We start from the raw sequence: 21,928 nt of genomic DNA on the forward strand, positions 1-21,928 counted from the left end.
TAATTTTAAATTTTTTAAATTAAATTAAAAACTAATTTAATACATATTAATATATTTATATTATTATTATTAATTTTTATTTTATATTTTATAATTATAAATAAAATTTATAAAATTTTAATATTATAATTTATATAAAATAAAATTTTAATTTTTTATCCAAAATCGTGAATTGACCAAATCAAATTGATATTTGATTGATTTAGTCATTCTTTATATTTGATTAATTTTAAAAAATATTGAATATATTTAGTGCATGTTTGGCTTAACTTTTTTTTTCAACTTATTTACTTTTTAAAAGTAAAAGCCATATCAAACATGATCTTTTGAGAAACTCTTAAAAAAAAATTTTTTTTTTAAGAATAAAATTTATAAAAAAAAGCTTCAAAGAGGAGCTTTTTCTTCTCTTCTTTTAAAAATACAAGAGAATTTTTATTTTTATTCAAAAAATATCCTCATTTATTAAAAATAATTACAATATTACTCTCTAAAAAAAATACCTTCTATGATAATTTTAACAAAAATTATAATTTATAAAAAAAAAATTATCAAACAACTTTAACTTAATTTTAAAAGTTATTATTTTTCATAAGAACTTCATAATAGCTTTTAAATTAGAAAAAAATCAAACCAAACAAGCTCTTAGTCTACTCTAAAAATATGATAGACCAAACAGACATGAAAAACGAAAGCATTGGCTGTTAAGATTTCACGAGCAAGTTCTAAGTTTTTCATTTTTTTTCTTTATCGCTTTCTATGACTTATGGAAGTTTATCAATTATTTTGACAGGGCACCATCACTACTAGAATGTAGGAAAAATGAACTGCAAATAGATAATCAAGGCGACCAATTGTATGATTCCTGCAACTTACACGCCAAGACAGCACCCATTAGGAAATAGAATCATCCTTTTTGATGAATATGTGTATTGCCGAAATGAATTTGAAGTGGTGAACGTAAACAATATGAAATTTTGAGTAGGAAGCTGAATCCAGAAAGTTAAGTAAAGAAGAACGAAGGGGCAGTTACAGTAATACCAATATTTTACATTAAAGAACGAAAATTTAGTATTGCAAACCAAAATTTAACTATCATATCAATCCGAAACACAAGCACACTAGCAGAAATCTGATTTCATGTGTTCTTAACCTATACAAGACATGCAAACACATGAAGACCTATCAAACTGGAAGACAAGCAGGTAGAGTATCATAAAAGCAGCTTTAGCATCTTCAAGTTTTTAACCGGATATGTCAATGGCTTTGACATCAGGTTTTTTCACTTCCACCTTAGGAACAGTAACAGTAAGAACCCCATTTTCCATGGAAGCCTTAACTTGATCCATCTTCACATTCTCCGGCAACCTAAACCTCCTCGAGAACATGCCACTACTCCGCTCCACGCGATGCCAGGTATCGTTCTTGTCTTCCTTTTCTATTTTCCTCTCTCCGCTGATTTGAAGCACCCTGTCATCCTCAATCTCCACTTTCACTTCTTCTTTCTTAAGCCCTGGGAGATCAGCCTTGAAGACGTGAGCTTCTGGGGTTTCCTTCCAGTCAATTCGGGTGTTGGCAACAGCAGAGGTTTCAGGGGCATGTCTGGTGAGTGAAGAAGGGAAAGGGAAGTCCTTGAAAGGATCCCAAACGTCAAGAGAAAAAGGATCGAAGACGCTGCTGCTTCTGTTGCCGAAGAAACTCGGGATCATCGCCATTACTCCTCCACTACAAAACAATGATCAACGAAACACTGAATTAAGTGAAATTGATAGTGTTTGATTTGCTGATTGCTTTGCCAGAATCTGACGCTGAATTCTTGACGCTACAAAGGCCGGACATGTTGGGTATTTAAAACAAGCTGAAGAAGAGTCTAGTGTATTCCCGCACTTTCTATTTTGGGCCCCGAAGAAACTTATCTTCTGGGCAAATCCAGAATGTTTGAGAATTGACTCGAAGAATCTGGACTTGTTTCGTAGAGTGGGCTTCAACTTGGGCCCGAGTCTTATTTCTTTGTTTACCTTATAGGCCAACTCTAATCAATTAATTACTTAAATATTAGCCAACTCGTTGATTTATTTCGTATTTTTTATGTTGAAAATAATTTTTTAACACAAAAATTAATAACTTAAACTCCTATAAAAGCAATTCTTCTTCTTGTTATCATTATTCGATAAATTGTTAAAATACTATTATAAAATTTAATTATCATTCTTCAAAAAAATTGTAACATTTTTACTTACAGATTACCCATAGCTCATTTACAAAAATGCACATCTCAAACATTTGAATTCTTACTTAGTTTTAAATTTTGATGTTTTTCTAAATTAACTGGAAATTAGAAAATTATAATGGAATTCGTTTTTTATTTTATTTAAAAGCTACTTGAGAAATATGGAAAGTTGCACTTTAGGCACACAAGGCCTAACGGCCATGGATAACAAAGCGCAGCCCATTTCAACATTGACGTCGATTTGAGGGCTACAACGTCGAGACCATTCAAGCAATTTCCGGAACATTCGCGAATCACAAGAGTGAAGACAAAAAGTTTTCTTGAAGCCCAAAACACAAGTACTTGAAAGTACTAGATTCCTCTTTAGCTTCTTATAAATATCAAACATGTCCTGCTTTAGCAGCATCAATCACAAAGCAACTGAGTTCGATGAGAATCTGATCAGCACCTAAAGCCTTCCCATTACGTTCAAAGAAAAGAAAATGGCGATGATTCCAAGTTTCTTTGGCAAACGAAGGGGCAGCATCTTCGATCCTTTCTCTCTTGACCTTTGGGATCCTTTCAAGGACTTCCCTTGCTCTTCTTCTTCACTTACAACTCACGCCCCTGAAATCTCTGCTTTTGCCAATACACGATTCGACTGGAGGGAAACCCCGGAAGCTCACGTCTTCAAGGCTGACCTTCCAGGGCTCAAGAAAGAGGAAGTGAAACTCGAGATTGAGGATGACAGGGTGCTCCAAATCAGCGGAGAAAGGAACGTTGAGAAAGAAGACAAAAACGACACCTGGCACCGGGTTGAGCGTAGCAGTGGCAAGTTCATGAGGAGGTTCAGGTTGCCGGAGAATGTGAAGATGGATCAGGTTAAGGCTTCCATGGAAAATGGGGTTCTTACTGTTACTATTCCTAAAGAGGAAGTGAAGAAACCTGACGTCAAAGCCATTGAGATCTCTGGTTAAAATCTTAAATATGTTTGGTGTATGCAATTATGTACTACTCGTATACATAGTTGTGAAATATAATACTGTAATCTACTAAAGTGAAATCTTCTTTATTCTAATGTACCCGTCATTTCGTTTTCTCTTCTCTGACTTTCTTTTCAGCTTCAAATAGGTAACTTCAAAAGGACCTGCCGTTCATCCCCATCCTTTGAAATGAAAAATTGATTAGCTTTCATGTTTTACACTTCCTCCCGTTCTAGCTTTGCTTTCTTTTTTAGGGTTTTAGCTCTGATAGGTTCATTTCTTCAATGTATCTCAAGCAAATCTCATACAGATCTTCTAGCGGCTACAATTATGAACGGGGAAGCATGAAATATTGAAACATCATTTGACTCGAACTCCATCAGCAGCCGCAATCTCCTCAATGCGGCAAATTAACCCGTATTTGTATTAATTAAAAATAAAAAAGAAAACTGTTAGAAACAAAGTTTTCAAAGGTTAAGACCTTTTTAAGATTGGATTTGGAATTGATTTCCAAGTGAACAAGGAGCACGAAGAAGGGAAAAGAAAGAAAAACAGGCCAATTAGTGTCAATTAAGGTTAAAAGGTGAGCTAGCCGTAACATATGCGAACGGCGAGCAGGGTTACTTTACTTTCAACCTAGCCTCCCCCAAGTTCTCAAGTTAAGCTGTAACTTAATTGACCAAAAGAAAGATATATTTGTTTTTGCATACAGGAATAGTATCAGAGTAGGTAACTTGTTACTAGCTGGTTCATGGACTTCCTGCATAGAAGAAGAAGAAGCGGGATAGGTTCACAAACAAGTCAAATCTATTCTATTCCCAATCCTCTTCAATAATTTCCCAGATTTCCTCCTCTTTTGTCACCTTGCAATTTCTAAAGATAAACATCATACCGCGGAGTATGATGTGTTGAAAGAAAGGCTTAAACCATATTCATCTGGAGAACACATATTCACATTTACACAAGCAACAACCTATGTTGCAGTCGATTGAAAAAAGAACAGAGACAGATGTGGATGAACAAGCATCAGTTGCCACAAGTCGATTAAACAAAAAACAGAGATAGATGTGGACCTAAAGGACATGGGATATTATTAAAAATTTATACTTCCTAGGTGATTTGGAAGAATTTAAGCTTGATGTCAACAAACCAGCGACAAAATGTTCCTAGAAGCATTTTTATGTATTAGAAAGTATTAAATTTTGCTAGGCTTATTAGACACATGCTTCAGATAAATGATGACCTCTTTGTAACTAAAAGATCAAGGGTGATATGATGTAAGAAATCTTCCACTGGTGGAAACAGACAGGGTCTCCCAAATATGAAACAAACCAGTCTTGAATCTTGATAATATACATCTCAACCATGTGTATGACTGACTCTTATCAATGCCACTGCTGTTATTGGCAATGGTAGCCCTAAGCCCAACCAGGGCTGATCACCAAGTTCATATTGGAGGAACCATTTGCGTTTTTATCTGGTATCAGCTTGCTAAACCGAACTCTCTGATATTATGCCTTTGTCAAGGATTACAGAGTTGACTAAGATGGAAAAACTACGAAATCTGAGGATGAGTCTTGATTTGTACATATCAGTAACAATTCTGCTTTGGTATTTTGTTCTTGCACTTCTATTTTTGAAGTTTCTATAATTTAACGGAAATTCAGTCATTCATCCCTGAATTCAGTATTAAGAAACTTCTTTAAAATTCAAGTTGTCACAGCCCACATCATGGATGAGAAGAGAACATGTCACGTTTCAAATGGAAATGGCCTCAAGCATTTTATAATTCTCCAATTCTAGACCGGGTTGCTTTGTATATTTCGCTTACGCTCGTTGTGATATGAAATTACATTTATTGTTGGATAATTTGTTCATAAAAACGTAATTGCTCCAACCAAAATCCACAATTTCACAAACAAGGAAGAAAGGTGAATGTATGTTTTGACAATATTTCTTTTATTTCCTACATAGCTGAAGTTCAGAACTACTCACAGTCCATACAACAACATGGTATCACACACAATTGGTACAAAACCCTCAGCTGAGGAAGATATAGACACTCAATTCATAACTCACGAACTTTTTTGTTTTCCTATTAAAGTAGTTACTTTGAGTAATCTGTCGCAAGAGAGAGAGGCCTTCCAAACTAAACTTCAACTTTTTAGCCTGAAATCTCAATAGCCTTAACATCATCAGGCTTTTTCACCTCCAGTTTTGGAACAGTTACAGTAAGCACCCCATTTTCCATAGAAGCCTTGATACTGTTCGATTGAAAAACTTAATTTAAAAAACACGAAAAACTGAACAAGTGTTCAATTGCTGATTGCTTCCGAGAATCTGATACTGAATTCTTGATGCTGTGAAGGCAGGACATGTTGGGTATTTAAAACAAGCCGAAGAGGAATCCAGTACATTCCCAGACTTTCTCCTTTGGGCCTCCAGAAACTTAAAAGTGGCAATTCAAGAATGTTTGAAATTGACCTGAATGATCTGAACTTCTTTTGCAGAGACTTGCAAACATAGGCTTCAAATTATTGCGAATTTTGAGGTTGAAATATTGCGAATTTTGCATCAATATGAACGTTATTAAATATATATATATATATATATATATATATTACAAATTATAAATTTAGTCTTATGTTTTATTTAAGTTTTGTTGAATTTTATCTTTATATAATAATTTATATTTCTAATAACGTAAAAATTGTTCTATTAAAAATATTGATATGATTTGACTAAATTAATATAGTATTGATCAAGTTAATATGACATTTTTCGTTGATGTGATAAATTAAACTAATAAGATTCTAGCTCAATGATACAATTGCAAAAATATCATACCACATCTCATGTCATGGACCTTAAACAATGTTTTCAAAGTTTTGTTTGAAATATAAAACCCAATTTCTGCGTTCAAAAAAAAAAAAGAAAAAAAGAAAATCCAAAACGTACGCAAATGCTTTGTTTCTTAAATTTTCTTTTATAACTAAACTCCATTTTGAACAAATAGATCATGTGTAGAGTGAGTATTAATCAGTTTCAATCAAATAAATTGAACGAATTTAGTTAATTTAATTTGATTTGTTTGGTTTTTTATTAATCAATTCAATTTATTCGATTATTTTAATTGATTTTCAGTGTTCAAAATTTACAACTGAATTAATTTAAAAATTAATCATTAGTATACATTTTTACGTATACAATATACTACTCTGTATAATTCTGTGTGTATATTAAATTATACATTAAATATATATGTACATTTTGCATATAAGTTTATTCTTTTTTTTTTTAACTTTTAAATGTTAAATGAATGAGATGAGTTAAAATAATATCTTATAATTTAGTTATTTTTATGTTTTAGTCATCAGAAGACAACAAATGTCTAATGTGAAACTTTGTTGGTCAAAGGCAAAGATAACATGTGCAAAAGAAAAGAAAAAAGAGAAAAAGGCAAAGATAGCAAGACTGATTGAGGTTGAAATATTACGAATTTTGCATCAATATGAACGTTTTTAAATATATATATTTCAAATTATAAATATAGTCTTATGTTTTATTTAAGTTTCGTTGAATTTTATCTTTATATAATAATTTATATTTCTAATAACGTAAAAATTCTTCTATTAAAAGTATTGATATGATTTGACTAAATTAATGTAGCGTTGATCAAGTTAATATGACATTTTTTGTTGATGTGATAAATTAAACTAATAAGATTCTATCTCAATGATACAATTGCAAAAATATTGATATGATTTGACTAAATTAATATAGTATTGATCAAGCTAATATGACATTTTTCGTTGATGTGATAAATTAAACTAATAAGATTCTAGCTCAATGATACAATTGCAAAAATATCATACCACATCTCATGTCATGGACCTTAAACAATGTTTTCAAAGTTTTGTTTGAAATATAAAACCCAATTTCTGCGTTCAAAAAAAAAAAAAAAGAAAATCCAAAACGTACGCAAATGCTTTGTTTCTTAAATTTTCTTTTATAACTAAACTCCATTTTGAACAAATAGATCATGTGTAGAGTGAGTATTAATCAGTTTCAATCAAATAAATTGAACGAATTTAGTTAATTTAATTTGATTTGTTTGGTTTTTTATTAATCAATTCAATTTATTCGATTATTTTAATTGATTTTCAGTGTTCAAAATTTACAACTGAATTAATTTAAAAATTAATCATTAGTATACATTTTTACGTATACAATATACTACTCTGTATAATTCTGTGTGTATATTAAATTATGCATTAAATATATATGTACATTTTGCATATAAGTTTATTCTTTTTTTTTAACTTTTAAATGTTAAATGAATGAGATGAGTTAAAATAATATCTTATAATTTAGTTATTTTTATGTTTTAGTCATCAGAAGACAACAAATGTCTAATGTGAAACTTTGTTGGTCAAAGGCAAAGATAACATGTGCAAAAGAAAAGAAAAAAGAGAAAAAGGCCAAGATAGCAAGACTGATTGAGGTTGAAATATTACGAATTTTGCATCAATATGAACGTTATTAAATATATATATTTCAAATTATAAATATAGTCCTATGTTTTATTTAAGTTTCTTTGAATTTTATCTTTATATAATAATTTATATTTCGAATAACGTAAAAATTTTTCTATTAAAAGTATTGATATGATTTGACTAAATTAATGTAGCGTTGATCAAGTTAATATGACATTTTTTGTTGATGTGATAAATTAAACTAATAAGATTCTATCTCAATGATACAATTGCAAAAATATCATACCACATCGCATCATCTCAAATATGTAAAATTTTGAATGGTAAGAGTACGGATTTTTGTTATAAAATTTTGAGTGCTTCTGTTTCTGAAATTCTCATTCAAAATTTTCACCAAAAACCATGAATTAAAAACTTAATTATACCAGATGAAAGCTGTCATATATAAATCATATAGCAACATTAGTTGATAGCTTAACAAAGAAAAGTATTGCTAATTAAGAAAATTAAACTTCCACTAAATTGCTGACTGACTGTGGTGTACATATGGAACACAAATACTTATTTAGCAGCCAAACTAGTTTTATTTAAGAGTAGATTATACGTCCACTTTTAACCAGTCATGGATGCTTTTCTGAAACTTTAATGAAGAAACCATTTGTAAATTCCAAAACAGGTGTACGGGCCACGTCTCCTCCCCTGATCTTGGTGAACCTATTATTAAAACATTATATATATATATGAAAAAAGAGTATATTAGATATACTTATTATAGTGATATATAATTAAAATTATAAAAGTATTGTAATATTGTTTTGAGTATGATCACAATAACTGACAAATTTAGATACTGATTAATGAGGAATATCTTTCTTTGTTCTTTAGAAAAAAATCAAGAATACATATATGCTGATTAATCACTTGGTACAATTGTAATTTGACTACATACTTTACTATATGCACTATACGGCAGATTATTAGATATTTTATCAAAAATGAAAGATTAATTAGTATGTCAATTCATAGCATCTATAGTATATAATAAATAAGTATATGATTGATAAATTAGTAGAAAAGTAAATAATTGTAAGAGTAAAAATTTAATAGTAGTATAGTAAAGATATAAACCTGTATTTGGTAACCCAAACATGTAAAAGGACTGCCATCAGAACCTTGCTGAACTCTGCTCCTGCACATGTCCTATTCCCTCCTCCAAATGGTATGAAGTTCTTCGCCGTTGAAATGCTTCCCATGTTCTTTAATTAAAAGATTTGCAGATTATGAGAAAAGAGAAATATTTCCTTATTACAATTACTATAACTTACAAAAGTCTCAATCAACTATAGGAATACTTTAATTTTCTACTATCTTTGTGTTTATATGTGTTAATTAAGGTTCTGTTTAATTATGGAGTAATTATTTTTATTTTAAATTTTTATTAAATATTAAATTTAAAATAAAAAATAAAAATATCTATCAAATGAATCGATTACAAATTTAATTCAGCTAGAAAAACTTGGAAAACGATGTAATATTAATATATATGTATATATATATTATATCACTTTCACAAAAATATATATATTTATATTATCTACCTTCCATCTTGAAGGATTGAAGGTAAGAGGATCTTTATATGTATTAGGGTTAAGTTGAAGCGCTGCGGGTACAACCAAAAGGTTCCAACCTTTTGGTATAGTATAACCTGCAATAAAAGAAACATTTCATTCATAAAATTATATGTTTGTAATATATTTAACCATACAAAATAAATAAATTAATTTATTTTTTAAACAATAATCATACCATTAATGTGAATATCAGCTATAACCCTTCTCAAGATTCCAGGAGCAACACTTCCTATTCGAAGTGTTTCGTTTATGACCTAATAATAAAAAAAATTAAATGTGACTTCCATAGAAAGATTTTAAAAAAGCAATCAATTTTGCTTTTTTGGAAAAAGTTGCCAAAATTGGCAAATAACTTACGTAATGAGTAAAAGTCATAGATTTGTATTCCTCCCATGAAAGTCCAAGACTGGTGTCTTCTCTTTTCTTTAGAATTTCCTCGTGCTCCTCCTGATCAAATCATACAAAAAAAAAAAAAAAAAGAATCAAGGTTTTCTGCATAAAACGATGAAAATTTTTGTAATATAAAAATTAATCATTCGATGATCTTATTTTGGGTAATTAATCACTAACAGTTAATTGTTGCAAAGCTGATGGGTTGTCCAATAGATACTTAATGGCTAAAGTAGCAGTCGAGGAAATAGTCTCAACGCTGGCAAGGAGGAGACCAAACATAAGGCTGACGGCAAATTCCTTCGTCAAAAATGCTTCCTTTCCCATGTCTTCCACTATTTGGCCAAGAAAATCTCCGTTATTGCAACCTTGGGAATAGGACTTCCTTCTCTCTTCTAGTAGCTCCGATAGTATCTTTTCTACTTTTCGTTGCGTCTGCATATATATATATATATATATATTTAGTAGATGAAACTATATCTTTTGAAGATTTTAAAATTTTGCTGTAAAATTTAGAAAGTTATAGTAGATGTAATAGAGATGATTAACCTTTATACATTTGTAGAAAGCAGTCCCAGGGATGTACAAAGGGAATGTCATAAGTCCTTGCAAGAAGCTACATAAATATTCACTTAAATTTTCCTTAGATTTTTCCAATTCATAACTCATCAGAATTTTTGAAGTAAATCCAAGTATCATCTGCAAAATGCGATAAAATTAGCAAAACAAAAAAAAAGAAAAGAACTAAGTACACATCATAATAATAAGTCAGCCTTGGTTTAGCAGTTTCTACCCCTGCTCCTCCAACAGATGTCTATAAGGTTCATATTGTTTCATTAACATTATTAATATTTTACTATGAACTGTGTTTGGTTACGGTAAAATTACTTACGGCAGCACTTTGGCCTTTTACAGCTACCTCTGTCTGCTTCGTCCACTCATGCAATCCATGGTTTATGACATTCTCAGCCTGCCACAACAGCTTTTCTTTGAGAGCCTCAGGGCCAAAGTGACTCAGAATCACGCGCCTCAGATACTTGTGCACGTAACCACCTTCATTTGCATTTCCTTTGTGAACCAGGTTCGCAAAGGAATCCATGTAATATAGTTCCACAAGTTTTTCTTCTTGTTGAAGCACGAAATAGTTGAAATCAGGATCTAACGACACAACCACTGGTCGACCTGCTAAACTTGTCTTGAACAATGAACCGTATCTAGTAATTGAGAAATGAAGGATTTACCAATCCATATTTATATACCAAACAATAGTTTAAAATGATGGAAGTTTTCAATTTTCGCATGTTGAATGATTAATTACCTTTCCATTCTTTCCTTAATAAAAGGATGGATGTCTATGGACTTGCACGTGACAAGAAAATTAAGAGTCTCCCCTATAAGTGGAAGTCCCATGGAACCTGGAGGTAGTCTGCCATTACAACTAGGGTTCCTCCACCAAGAAATCCAAGTTGTCACACTTACAACAAGGAAAGATACGACAAAAAGCCAAAGAGACCACACCTCCATTGGATCGCTCAAGTGGCAAACAGGAATGAGATGAGAGCACAAATAACAGACAGCTAATTGGGGTTGCACTTTGTTTTGGGCTTTTGTGAAGAGAGTGCTACTCCTTATATACAAGTCCGTGATGATTTTGATCTTTGTTAATTGACAGTTTTCTCCCTAATGGATTGAATTATTGTTCAAAAATATGGATATATATATATATATATATATATATATATATTTATATTTATCAAGCTTTGATTACTGTAATTAATTAGTCAGACTTTTAGCAATGTAGAGCGTAATTAGTCAAAGATGATATAATTTTTCAAACGAATAACGTCATGTTATTGCCAAAAGTAGTAGTTGGTTGAATTTATTTATTTATTTATAGTTTGATGTTGCAAACAATTCGTTGAATTTAAGGAAAAGAACATTGTACCCATCACACATGGACATGGATGTCATGGACCTTAAACAATGTTTTCAAAGTTTTGTTTGAAATATAAAACCAACTTTCTGCTTTCAAAAAAAAAATGAAAAAGAAAGAAAATCCAAAACGTACGGCAAATGCTTTGTTTCTTAAATTTTCTTTCATAACTAAACTCCATTTTGAACAAATAGACCATGTCTAGAGTGAGTATTAATCAGTTTCAATCAAATAAATCGAACGAATTTAGTTAATTTAATTTGATTTGTTTGGTTTTGTATTAATCAATTCAATTTATTCGAATATTTTAATTGATTTTCAGTGTTCAAAATTTACAACTAAATTAATTTAAAAATCAAAATTTACAACTAAATTAATTTAAAAATTAATCATTAATATATTTTTTTATGTATACAATATACTAATCTATATAATTCTGTGTGTATATTAAATTATGCATTAAATATATATGTACACTTTGCATATAAGTTTATTCTTTTTTTTTTTTACTTTTAAATGTTAAATGAATGAGATGAGTTAAAATAATATCTTATAATTTAGTTATTTTTATGTTTTAGTCATGAGAAGACAACAAATGTATAATGTGAAATGTTACTGGTCAAAGGCAAAGAAAACATGTGCAAAAGAAAAGTAAAAGGAGAAAAAGGCAAAGATAACAAGACTGATTGAGGTTGAAATATTGCGAATTTTACGTCAATATGAACGTTATTCAATATATATATATTTCAAATTATAAATTTAGTCTTATGTTTTATGTAATTGTCGTTGAATTTTATCTTTATATAATAATTTATATTTCTAATAACGTAAAAATTCTTCTATTAAAAGTATTGATATGATTTGACTAAATTAATGTAGTGTTGATCGAGTTAATATGACATTTTTTGTTGATGTGAAAAAGTAAACTAAAAAGATTCCAGCTCAATGATACAATTACAAAAATACCATACCACATCTCATCGTCTCAATTATATAAAATTTGACTAAATTAATGTAGCATTTTAGTCAAGTTAATATGACATTTTTCTATTGATGTGACAAACTAAACTATCAAGATTCTAGCTCAATGATACAATTGCAAAAATATCATACCACATCTCATCATTTCAACTATATAATTTCTAACTTTAGAATAATCTCAATTCTATGAACATTATTAAATATATATTTCAAATTATAAATTTAGTCTTATGTTTTATTTAAGTGTAGTTGAGTTTTATCTTTATATAATAATTTATATTTCTAATAATGTAAAAATTCTTCTATTAAAAGTATTGATATGATTTGACTAAATTAATGTAGTATTGATCGAGTTAATATGACATTTTTTGTTGATGTGAAAAAGTAAACTAACAAGATTCTAACTCAATGATACAATTACAAAAATACCATACCACATCTCATCGTCTCAATTATATAAAATTTGACTAAATTAATGTAATGTTTTAGTCAAGTTAATATGACATTTTTCTATTGATGTGACAAACTAAACTATCAAGATTCTAGCTCAATGATACAATTGCAAAAATATCAAACCACATCTCATCATCTCAACTATATAATTTCCAAGTTTAAAATAATCTCAATTCTATGAACGTTATTAAATATATATATTTCAAATTATAAATTTAGTCTTATGTTTTATGTAATTGTCGTTGAATTTTATCTTTATATAATAATTTATATTTCTAATAACGTAAAAATTCTTCTATTAAAAGTATTGATATGATTTGACTAAATTAATGTAGTGTTGATCGAGTTATTATGACATTTTTTGTTGATGTGAAAAGTAAACTAACAAGATTCTAACTCAATGATACAATTACAAAAATACCATACCACATCTCATCGTCTCAATTATATAAAATTTGACAAAATTAATGTAATGTTTTAGTCAAGTTAATATGACATTTTTCTATTGATGTTACAAACTAAACTATCAAGATTCTAGCTCAATGATACAATTGCAAAAATATCAAACCACATCTCATCATCTCAACTATATAATTTCCAAGTTTAAAATAATCTCAATTCTATGAACGTTATTAAATATATATATTTCAAATTATAAATTTAGTCTTACGTTTTATTTAAGTGTCGTTGTATTTTATGTTTATATAATAATTTATATTTCTAATAACGTAAAAATTCTTCTATTAAAAATATTGATATGATTTGACTAAATTAATGCAGTGTTGATCAAGTTAATATGACATTTTTCGTTGATGTGATAAATTAAACTAACAAGATTCTAGCTCAATGATACAATTGCAAAAATAACATACCACATCTCATCATCTCAATTATATAAAATTTGACTAAATTAATATAGTGTTTTAATCAAGTTTATATGACATTTCTTTGTTGATGTGACAAACTAAACTATCAAGATTCTAGCTCAATGATACAATTGCAAAAATATCATACCACATATCATCATCTCAACTATATAATTTCTAAGTTTAAAATAATCTCAATTCTAACTATTTAATTTTTTTTTTTGAAATTGCGAAAAGGAGATTCGAATTTGCTCTTCAAGCAAATGAATCATATACCAATTAATGAGTCAAATACTCGAGTGCTTCTAACTATCTAAATTTGATACTATATAGTATCAAAATCTATACCAAACCATTGAAACAAAATAAAAAATCTATACTCTTGTTTTCAACTTCAAAAGTCATTGAAACAAAAAACGCCAAGGCAATGGCTAATAGCTTCATATATGTCATGCAAAAACAAAGAAATTCAATAACTTTAAAGTTAGAATTGCTTCGTCTATGTCATGCCAAAATATAATTATGCATCTCATGATAACATTCTCATGTTGAAGCTTTTTCTTCTCTTTCTTGGCTTTAGTTGCAACATTTTCTTGTGTTGAGTATAGAATATTGAAACAAAAATATATAAAGTGAGTATAGAATCTTTCTTGGTTTTAGTTGCAACATTTTCTTTTGTTGAGTATAGAATATTGAAACAAATATATATAAAGTGAGTATAGAATATTGAAAAAAATGAAGTAACATAAAGTAATTATTTACTTACAAGTTACCTTGAGTCGAGATAGTCCATTGTTAAGGTCTTGGTATAAACTAATCCGCCCATGTTTTTCGCTTGTTTTTTTTTTAACTCTTCTTGTTGGTTCACCATTTTTCTTCATGATGAAACACAATCTATCATTAAACCAGATTGCTCTCTTAATAACAGTATCAATATTAACATATAGAACTAGAAATTTCATATCTAGATACCTTGTAAGGATTTTTACTTGCTGTATAAGTATTAGTGTCAACAAGAAGTTGTTCTTTTGGTGTATTTTTGCCCATTGTTCTCCTATTTCGAGGCCTTATTAACTTAATTATGGTTTCAAATTAATGGTTTACTCACATCAAATTTGATTAACAAAAAAAGAACCTCTGGTTTTGAAGAAATTGTTCAATTTTATCTTTGCTTACCATTTTTTTATTAAAGTTGCAGAGCCGATTTTTAGTTGCAAGCCTGGTTTGTTCTTTTGGTTATCTCTCTTTTGCTTAGGTTTTTTGAGGTGTTTTTCAGCTATGTTTTAAAAACAATAATTGTGTGTTAATTCACTAAATATGGTTATAAACTGGTGCATTTAGTTCTAAGCTTTTCGTTTTTGCATGCAGATATAGTATCAGAATCACACTTAGTAGGTAACCTGTTACTAGCTGGTTCATGAACTTCCTGCACGGAAGAAAAAAACAGGATAGGTTCACAAAAAAGTCAAATCTAATCCAGATTCTCTTCAGTAATTTCCCAGATTTCTCCTCTTGTCACCTTACAATTTCTAAAGATGAACATCAAACTGCTGAGTATGATGTGTTGAAAGAAAGGATTAAACAAAAGGAGCCACTATAAACTATATTCATCTGGAGAACACATATTCACATTTACACAAGCAACAACCTATGTTGAAGTCGATTTAACAAAGAACAGAGACAGATGTGGATGAACAAGCATCAGTTGCCAGAAGTAAATACATTGAAGTCGATTAAACAAAAAACAAAGATAGATGTGGACCTGAAGGACAAGGGATATTATTAATATTTATACTTCGTCGGTGATTTGGAAGAATTTAAGCTTGATGTCAACAAACCAGCGACAAAATGTTCCTAGAAGCATTTTTATGTATTAGAAAGTATTAACTTTGCTTCAGATATGCTTCAGATAAATCATTACCTCTTTGTAACTAGAGGTTCAAAGATGATACGATGTAAGAAATTCTTCCAGTGGTGGAAACAGATAGGGTCTCCCAAAAAATGAAACAAACCAGTCTTGAATCTTGATAATAAACGTCTCAGTTAGATGTATGACTGACTCTTATCAATGCCACTACTGTTAACCATGGCTGATCAACAAGTTAATATTGAGGAACTGTGGGCGTTTTCATCCAGTATCAGCTTGCTACACCTAACTCCCTGATATTATGGCTTTGTCCACGAGTACAGAGTTGACTAAGATGGGAAGACTACGAAATCTGAGGATGAGTCATCACACACAATTCGTACAAAACCCTCGGCCGAGGGAGATAAGAGACACTCAATTCGTAACTCACGAATTATTATCTACATAGCAGAAGTTCAGAACTACTCACAGTCCATACAACAACATGGTACCACACACAATTCATACAAAACCCTCAGCTGAGGGAGACACTCAATTCATAACTCACGAACTTTTCTGTTTTCCTATTAAAGTAGTTACTTTGAGTAATCCGTCGCAAGGGCGAGAGGCCTTCCAAACTCAACTTCAATTTTTTAGCCTGAAATCTCAATAGCCTTAACATCATCAGGCTTTTTCACCTCCAGTTTTGGAACAGTTACAGTAAGCACCCCATTTTCCATAGAAGCCTTGATCTGATCCATCTTGGCATTCTCAGGCAATCTGAACCTTCTCATGAACTTGCCACTGCTACGTTCCACGCGATGCCAAGTGTCGTTCTTGTCTTCCTTCTCTATGTTCCTCTCTCCAGTTATATGAAGTACTCTGTCATCTTCAACCTGCACTTCAATTCTTCTTTCTTGAGCCCTGGAACATCAGCCTTGAAGACGTGAGCTTCTGGGTTTCCTTCCAGTCAATCCGGATGTTGACAAAAGCCGAGGTTTCTGGGGCATGTGTGGTGAGTGAAGAAGAGAAAGGGAAGTCCTTGAAAGGATCCCAAACATCAAGAGAGAAAGGATCGAAGACGCTGCTCCTTCGGTTGCCAAAGAAACTTGGGATCAACGCCATTACTTTTCCACTATAAAACAGTGATCAACGAAAAACTGAATAAGTGTTCGATTGCTGATTGCTTCCGAGAATCTGATACTGAATTCTTGATGCTCCGAAGGCAGGACATGTTGGGTATTTAAAACAAGCTGAAGAGGAATCTAGTACATTCTCAGACTTTCTCTTTTGGGCCTCGAGAAACTTAAAAGTTACGGTAATTCAATAATGTTTGAGAATTGACCTGAATGATCTGAACTTCTTTTGTAGAGACTTGCAAACATTGGCTTCAAATTGGACCCGAGCCTTGTTTACTAGTATAACTTATTAGCCGACTATCAGAAATTAATTCATAAAATATTTTGCCAGGCCAAACGGACCATAGAAAACAAGCGCAGCCCATTTAAACGTTGAGTGGAAAAAAGTCGAGACCATTCAAGCAATTTCTGTAACATTCGCTAATTACAAGAGTGAAGACAAAAAGTTTTGTTGAAGCCCAAAACACAAGTACTAGAAAGTAATAGATTCCTCTTTAGCTTCTTCTAAATGTCCAACATGTCCTACTTTAACAGCATCGAGAAAACAGCAACTGAGTTCGATAGATCTTATCAGCAACTAAAGACGTCTCATTACATCAAAGTACATCATCAATTTTTACTTTCACAAAGAAGAGAAAATGGCGATGATTCCAAGTTTCTTTGGCAATCGAGGGAGTAGCATCTTCGATCCTTTCTCTCTTGACCATTGGGATCCTTTCAAGGACTTTCCATTCTCTTCTTCTTCACTCACAGCACCTGCCCCTGAAACCTCTACTGTTGTCAACACCCATATCGACTGAAAGGAAACCCCGGAGGCTCACGTCTTCAAGGCTGACCTTCCAGGGCTCAAGAAAGAGGAAGTGAAGGTCGAGATTGAAGATGACAGGGTGCTCCAAATAAACAGAGAGAGGAAATTTGAAAAGGAAGACAAGAACAACACCTGGCATCGGGTTGAACGTAGCAGTGGCAAGTTCATGAGGAGGTTCAGGTTGCCGGAGGGTGTGAAAATGGATCAGGTTAAGGCTTCCATGGAAAATGGGGTTCTTACTGTTATTGTTCCTAAAGAGGAATTGAAGAAACCTGAGGTCAAAGCCATTGAAATTTCTGGTTAAAATCTTAAACAGTTTTGGTGCATGCAACTATGTTGTATTGTATACATCATTGTGATGTATAATACTGTAATCCACTAAAGTAAAATTTTCTTTACTTTAATTTACTTGTCATTTCGTTTTCTTTTCTTTAATATTCTTTTCAGCTTCAAAGAGGTAAGACCTGACCATTCATCCCAACCTTTAAAAACTTTTTAACAAGGAGCACAAAGAATGAAAAAGAAAGAAAAACAGGCCAATTAGTGTCAATTTATGTTAAAAGGTTAGATTTTGTGCCTTTGGTTTTTTCTCCTTTTGTTAGTCTTTTGATGTATTTTTCAGTATTGTTTTAAAAACATTAATTTTGTGTTAGTTTTGTTAAATATGATTATGAAATGGTGCTTACAGTTCTAAGTTTTTTGTTTTTGCATACAGGAATAATATCAGAATAACGAAATAATAACAACTAACACAGTACCAAAACCGATGTTATAATAAACAAAAAACAAAAAAGATTTTATGCTCGAAAAAATTTCTGAAGTATTTAAAAAAAATTATTTTTTATATTATGTTAATTAATATAAATGTTGTTATGCATTCTCTCTTGAGTATTGGATGATAATCTTAGTTTAAAACTATTATTAACTTTCATGTTTCTGAAATTCTCATCCAAGATATTCACCAAATACCATAAAGAGTAAGAACTTAATTATATCAGAGGAAAGCTGTCATATATAAATCATACAGCAACGTAGATGATAGCTTAACAAAGGAAAGCATTGCTAATTAAGAAAATTAAACTTCCACCAAATTGCTGACTAACTGTGCTGTACATATGGAACACAAATACTTATTTAGTAGCCAAACTAGTTTTATTTAAGATTAGATTATGCGTCCACTTTTAACCAATCATGGATGTTTTTCTGAAACTTTGATGAAGAAACCATTTGTAAATTCCAAAATTGGTGTACGGCCCACGTCTCCTCCCCTGATCTTGGTGAACCTATTATTAAAACATTATATATATGAAAAAAGAGCATATTAGATATACTTATTATTGTCATATATAATTAAAATTATAAAAGTATTGTAACATTGTTTTGAGTATGATCACAATAACTGACAAATTTAGATACTGATTAATGAGGAATATCTTTCTTTGTTCTTTAGAGAAAAAATCAAGAATACATATATGCTGATTAATCACTTGGTACAATTTTAATTTGGCTACATACTTTAATATATGCGCTAAACGGTAGATTAATAGATATTTTATCAAAAATGAAAGATTAATTAGTATGTAAATTCATAGCATCTGTATTGTATAATAAATAAGTATATGATTGATAAATTAGTAGAAAAGTAAATAATCGTAAAAGTAAAAATTTAATGGTAGTATAGTCAAGATATAAACCTGTATTTGGTAACCCAAACATGTAAAAGGACTGCCATCAGAACCTTGCTGAATTCTGCTCCTGCACATGACCTATTCCCTCCTCCAAATGGTATGAAGTTCTTCGCCGTTGAAATGCTTCCCATGTTCTTTAATTAAAAGAAATGTTACCTTATTACAATTACTAGAACATACAAAAGTCTCAATCAACTATAGGAATACTTTAATTTTCCACAATCTTTGTGTTTATATGTGTTAATTAAGGTTCTGTTTAATTACGGAGTAATTGTTTTTATTTTAAATCTTTATTAAAAATTAAATTTAAAATAAAAATAAAAATATCTATCAACTGAATCGATTACAAATTTAATTCAGCTAGAAAAGTTTGGGAAAAGATGCAATGTTAACATATGTATATATATATATATATATATATGTAATATCACTTTCAAAAAATATATATACTTATATTATCTACCTTCCATCTTGAAGGATTGAAGGTAAGAGGATCTTCATATGTATTAGGATTAAGTTGAAGCGTTGCGGGTACAATCAAAAGGTTCCAACCTTTGGGTATAGTATAACCTACAATAAAAGAAACATTCCATTCATAAAATTAAATGTTTGTAATATATTTAACCATACAAAATAAACAGATTAATTTATTTTTTTAAAAAAATTATACCGTTAATGTGAATATCAGCTATAACCCTTCTCAAGATTCCAGGAGCAACACTTCCTATTCGAAGTGCTTCGTTAATGACCTAAAAACAAAAAAAAATTAAATGTGACTTCCATAGAAAGATTTCAAAAAGGAATCAATTTTGCTTTCTTGGAAAAAGTTGCCAAAATTGGCAAATAACTTACGTAATGAGTAAAAGTCATAGATTTGTATTCCTCCCATGAAAGTCCAAGATTGGTGCTTTCTCTTTTCTTTAGAATTTCCTCATGCTCCTCCTAATCAAATCAAACCCAAAAAAAAAAAAAAGAATCAAGGTTTTCTGCATAAAATGATGAAAATTTTTTCAATATAAAAATTAAACATTTGATAATCTTATTTTAGGTAACCAATCACTGACTGTTAATTGTTGCAATGCTGATGGGTTGTCCAATAAACACTTAATGGCTAAAGCAGCAGTAGAGGAAACAGTCTCAACGCTAGCAAGGAGGAGACCAAACATAACGTTGACGACGAATTCCTTAGTCAAAAATGCTTCTTTTTCCATGTCTTCCACTATTTGGCCAAGAAAATCTCCTTTATTGCAACCTTGGGAATAAGACTTCCTTCTCTCTTCTAGTAGCTGAGACATCACTTTTACTGCTTTTCGTTGAGTCTGCATATGTGTGTGTGTGTATATATATATATATGTTTAGTAGATGATACTATCTTTTGAAGATTTTAAAATGCTGTAAAATTCAGAAGGTTATAGCAGGTGTAATAAAGATGATTAACCTTTATACATTTGTAGAAAGCTGTCCCAGGGATGTACAAAGGGAATGTCATAAGTCCTTGCAAGAAGCTACATAAATATTCACTTAAATTTTCCTCAGATTTTTCCGATTCATAACTCATCAAAATCTTTGAAGTAAATCCAAATATCATCTGCAAAACGCGATAAAATTAACGAGAAAAAAAAGAAAAGAACTAGGTACACATCATAATAATAAGTCAGCCTAGGTTTAGCCGTTTCTACCCTTGCTCCTCAAACCAGTGTCTATAAGGTTCATATTGTTTCATTAATACTGTTAATATTTTACTATGAGCTGTATTTGGTTACGATAAAATTACTTACAGCAGCACTTTGGCCTTTTACAGCTACCTCTGTCTGCTTTGTCCACTCATGAAATCCATGGTTTATGACATTCTCAGCCTGACACAGTAGCTTTTCTTTGAGAGCCTCAAAGCCAAAGTGACTCAGAATTGCATGCCTGAGATACTTGTGCACGTAACCACCTTCATTTATGTTTTCTTTGTGAACCAGGTTCGCAAAGGAATCCATGTAATATAGTTCCACAAGTTTTTCTTCTTGTTGGAGAACGAAAAAGTTGAAATCAGGATCTGACGACACCACCACTGGTCGACCTGCTAAACTTGTCTTGAACAATGGACCGTATCTAGTAGTTGAGAAATAAAGTATTTAACAACCCATAATCATATACAAAGCAATAGTTCAAAATGATGAAAGTTTTCAATTTTTGCATGTTGAATGAATAATTACCTTTTCATTCTTTCCTTAATAAAAGGATGGATGTCTATGGACTTGGATGTGACAAGAAAATTAAGGGTCTCCCCTATAAGTGGAAGTCCCATGGAACCTGGAGGTAGTCTGCCATTACAACTAGGGTTCCTCCACCAAGAAATCCAAGTTGCCACACTTACAACAAGGAAAGGGATGACAAAATACCAAAGAGACCACACCTCCATTGGATCACTCAAGTGGGAAAGGGGAATGAGAAGAAAGCGCGAGTAACAGACAGCTAACTGGGGTTGCAATTTGTTTTGGGCTTTTGTGAAGAGAGTGC

At 30.9% G+C, this 21,928-nt stretch overlaps 4 protein-coding genes and 2 pseudogenes across 4 annotated transcripts; 2 read left to right on the forward strand and 4 right to left on the reverse strand.

Moving 5' to 3' along the window:
• Positions 1-1,026: 1,026 nt before the first annotated feature.
• On the reverse strand, positions 1,027-1,821 carry LOC18590582 (17.3 kDa class I heat shock protein-like). Its single transcript, XM_018126523.2, has one exon. The coding sequence runs from the start codon at positions 1,710-1,712 to the stop codon at positions 1,242-1,244; it is 471 nt and encodes a 156-aa protein (XP_017982012.2). The 5' UTR covers positions 1,713-1,821; the 3' UTR covers positions 1,027-1,241.
• Positions 1,822-2,621: 800 nt separating this feature from the next.
• On the forward strand, positions 2,622-3,305 carry LOC18590583 (17.3 kDa class I heat shock protein-like). Its single transcript, XM_007016196.3, has one exon. It carries the CDS (start codon positions 2,710-2,712, stop codon positions 3,181-3,183), a length of 474 nt encoding a protein of 157 aa, XP_007016258.3. The 5' UTR covers positions 2,622-2,709; the 3' UTR covers positions 3,184-3,305.
• Positions 3,306-8,127: 4,822 nt separating this feature from the next.
• On the reverse strand, positions 8,128-11,287 carry LOC18590584 (beta-amyrin 16-alpha-hydroxylase CYP87D16-like). Its single transcript, XM_088810144.1, has 9 exons — positions 11,025-11,287; positions 10,599-10,920; positions 10,256-10,405; positions 9,887-10,141; positions 9,674-9,763; positions 9,492-9,570; positions 9,284-9,390; positions 8,814-8,941; positions 8,128-8,399 (listed from the first exon to the last, which is right to left on the reverse strand). Exons 1-9 carry the CDS (start codon positions 11,228-11,230, stop codon positions 8,306-8,308), a joined length of 1,431 nt encoding a protein of 476 aa, XP_088666270.1. The 5' UTR covers positions 11,231-11,287; the 3' UTR covers positions 8,128-8,305.
• Positions 11,288-16,310: 5,023 nt separating this feature from the next.
• Positions 16,311-16,946, reverse strand: LOC108663175 (17.3 kDa class I heat shock protein-like; annotated as a pseudogene).
• A 616-nt stretch (positions 16,947-17,562) lies between these two features.
• Positions 17,563-18,036, forward strand: LOC108663176 (18.2 kDa class I heat shock protein-like; annotated as a pseudogene).
• Positions 18,037-18,897: 861 nt separating this feature from the next.
• LOC18590585 (beta-amyrin 16-alpha-hydroxylase CYP87D16-like) lies at positions 18,898-21,830 on the reverse strand. Its single transcript, XM_088810214.1, has 9 exons — positions 21,625-21,830; positions 21,199-21,520; positions 20,859-21,008; positions 20,485-20,739; positions 20,273-20,362; positions 20,091-20,169; positions 19,884-19,990; positions 19,427-19,554; positions 18,898-19,015 (listed from the first exon to the last, which is right to left on the reverse strand). Exons 1-9 carry the CDS (start codon positions 21,828-21,830, stop codon positions 18,922-18,924), a joined length of 1,431 nt encoding a protein of 476 aa, XP_088666340.1. The 3' UTR covers positions 18,898-18,921.
• Positions 21,831-21,928: the final 98 nt, after the last annotated feature.

This window comes from Theobroma cacao, chromosome 9 (genome assembly GCF_053813885.1).
Source record: "Theobroma cacao isolate CCN51 chromosome 9, ASM5381388v1, whole genome shotgun sequence".
In the NCBI taxonomy this organism is placed as follows: Eukaryota; Viridiplantae; Streptophyta; class Magnoliopsida; order Malvales; family Malvaceae; genus Theobroma; species Theobroma cacao.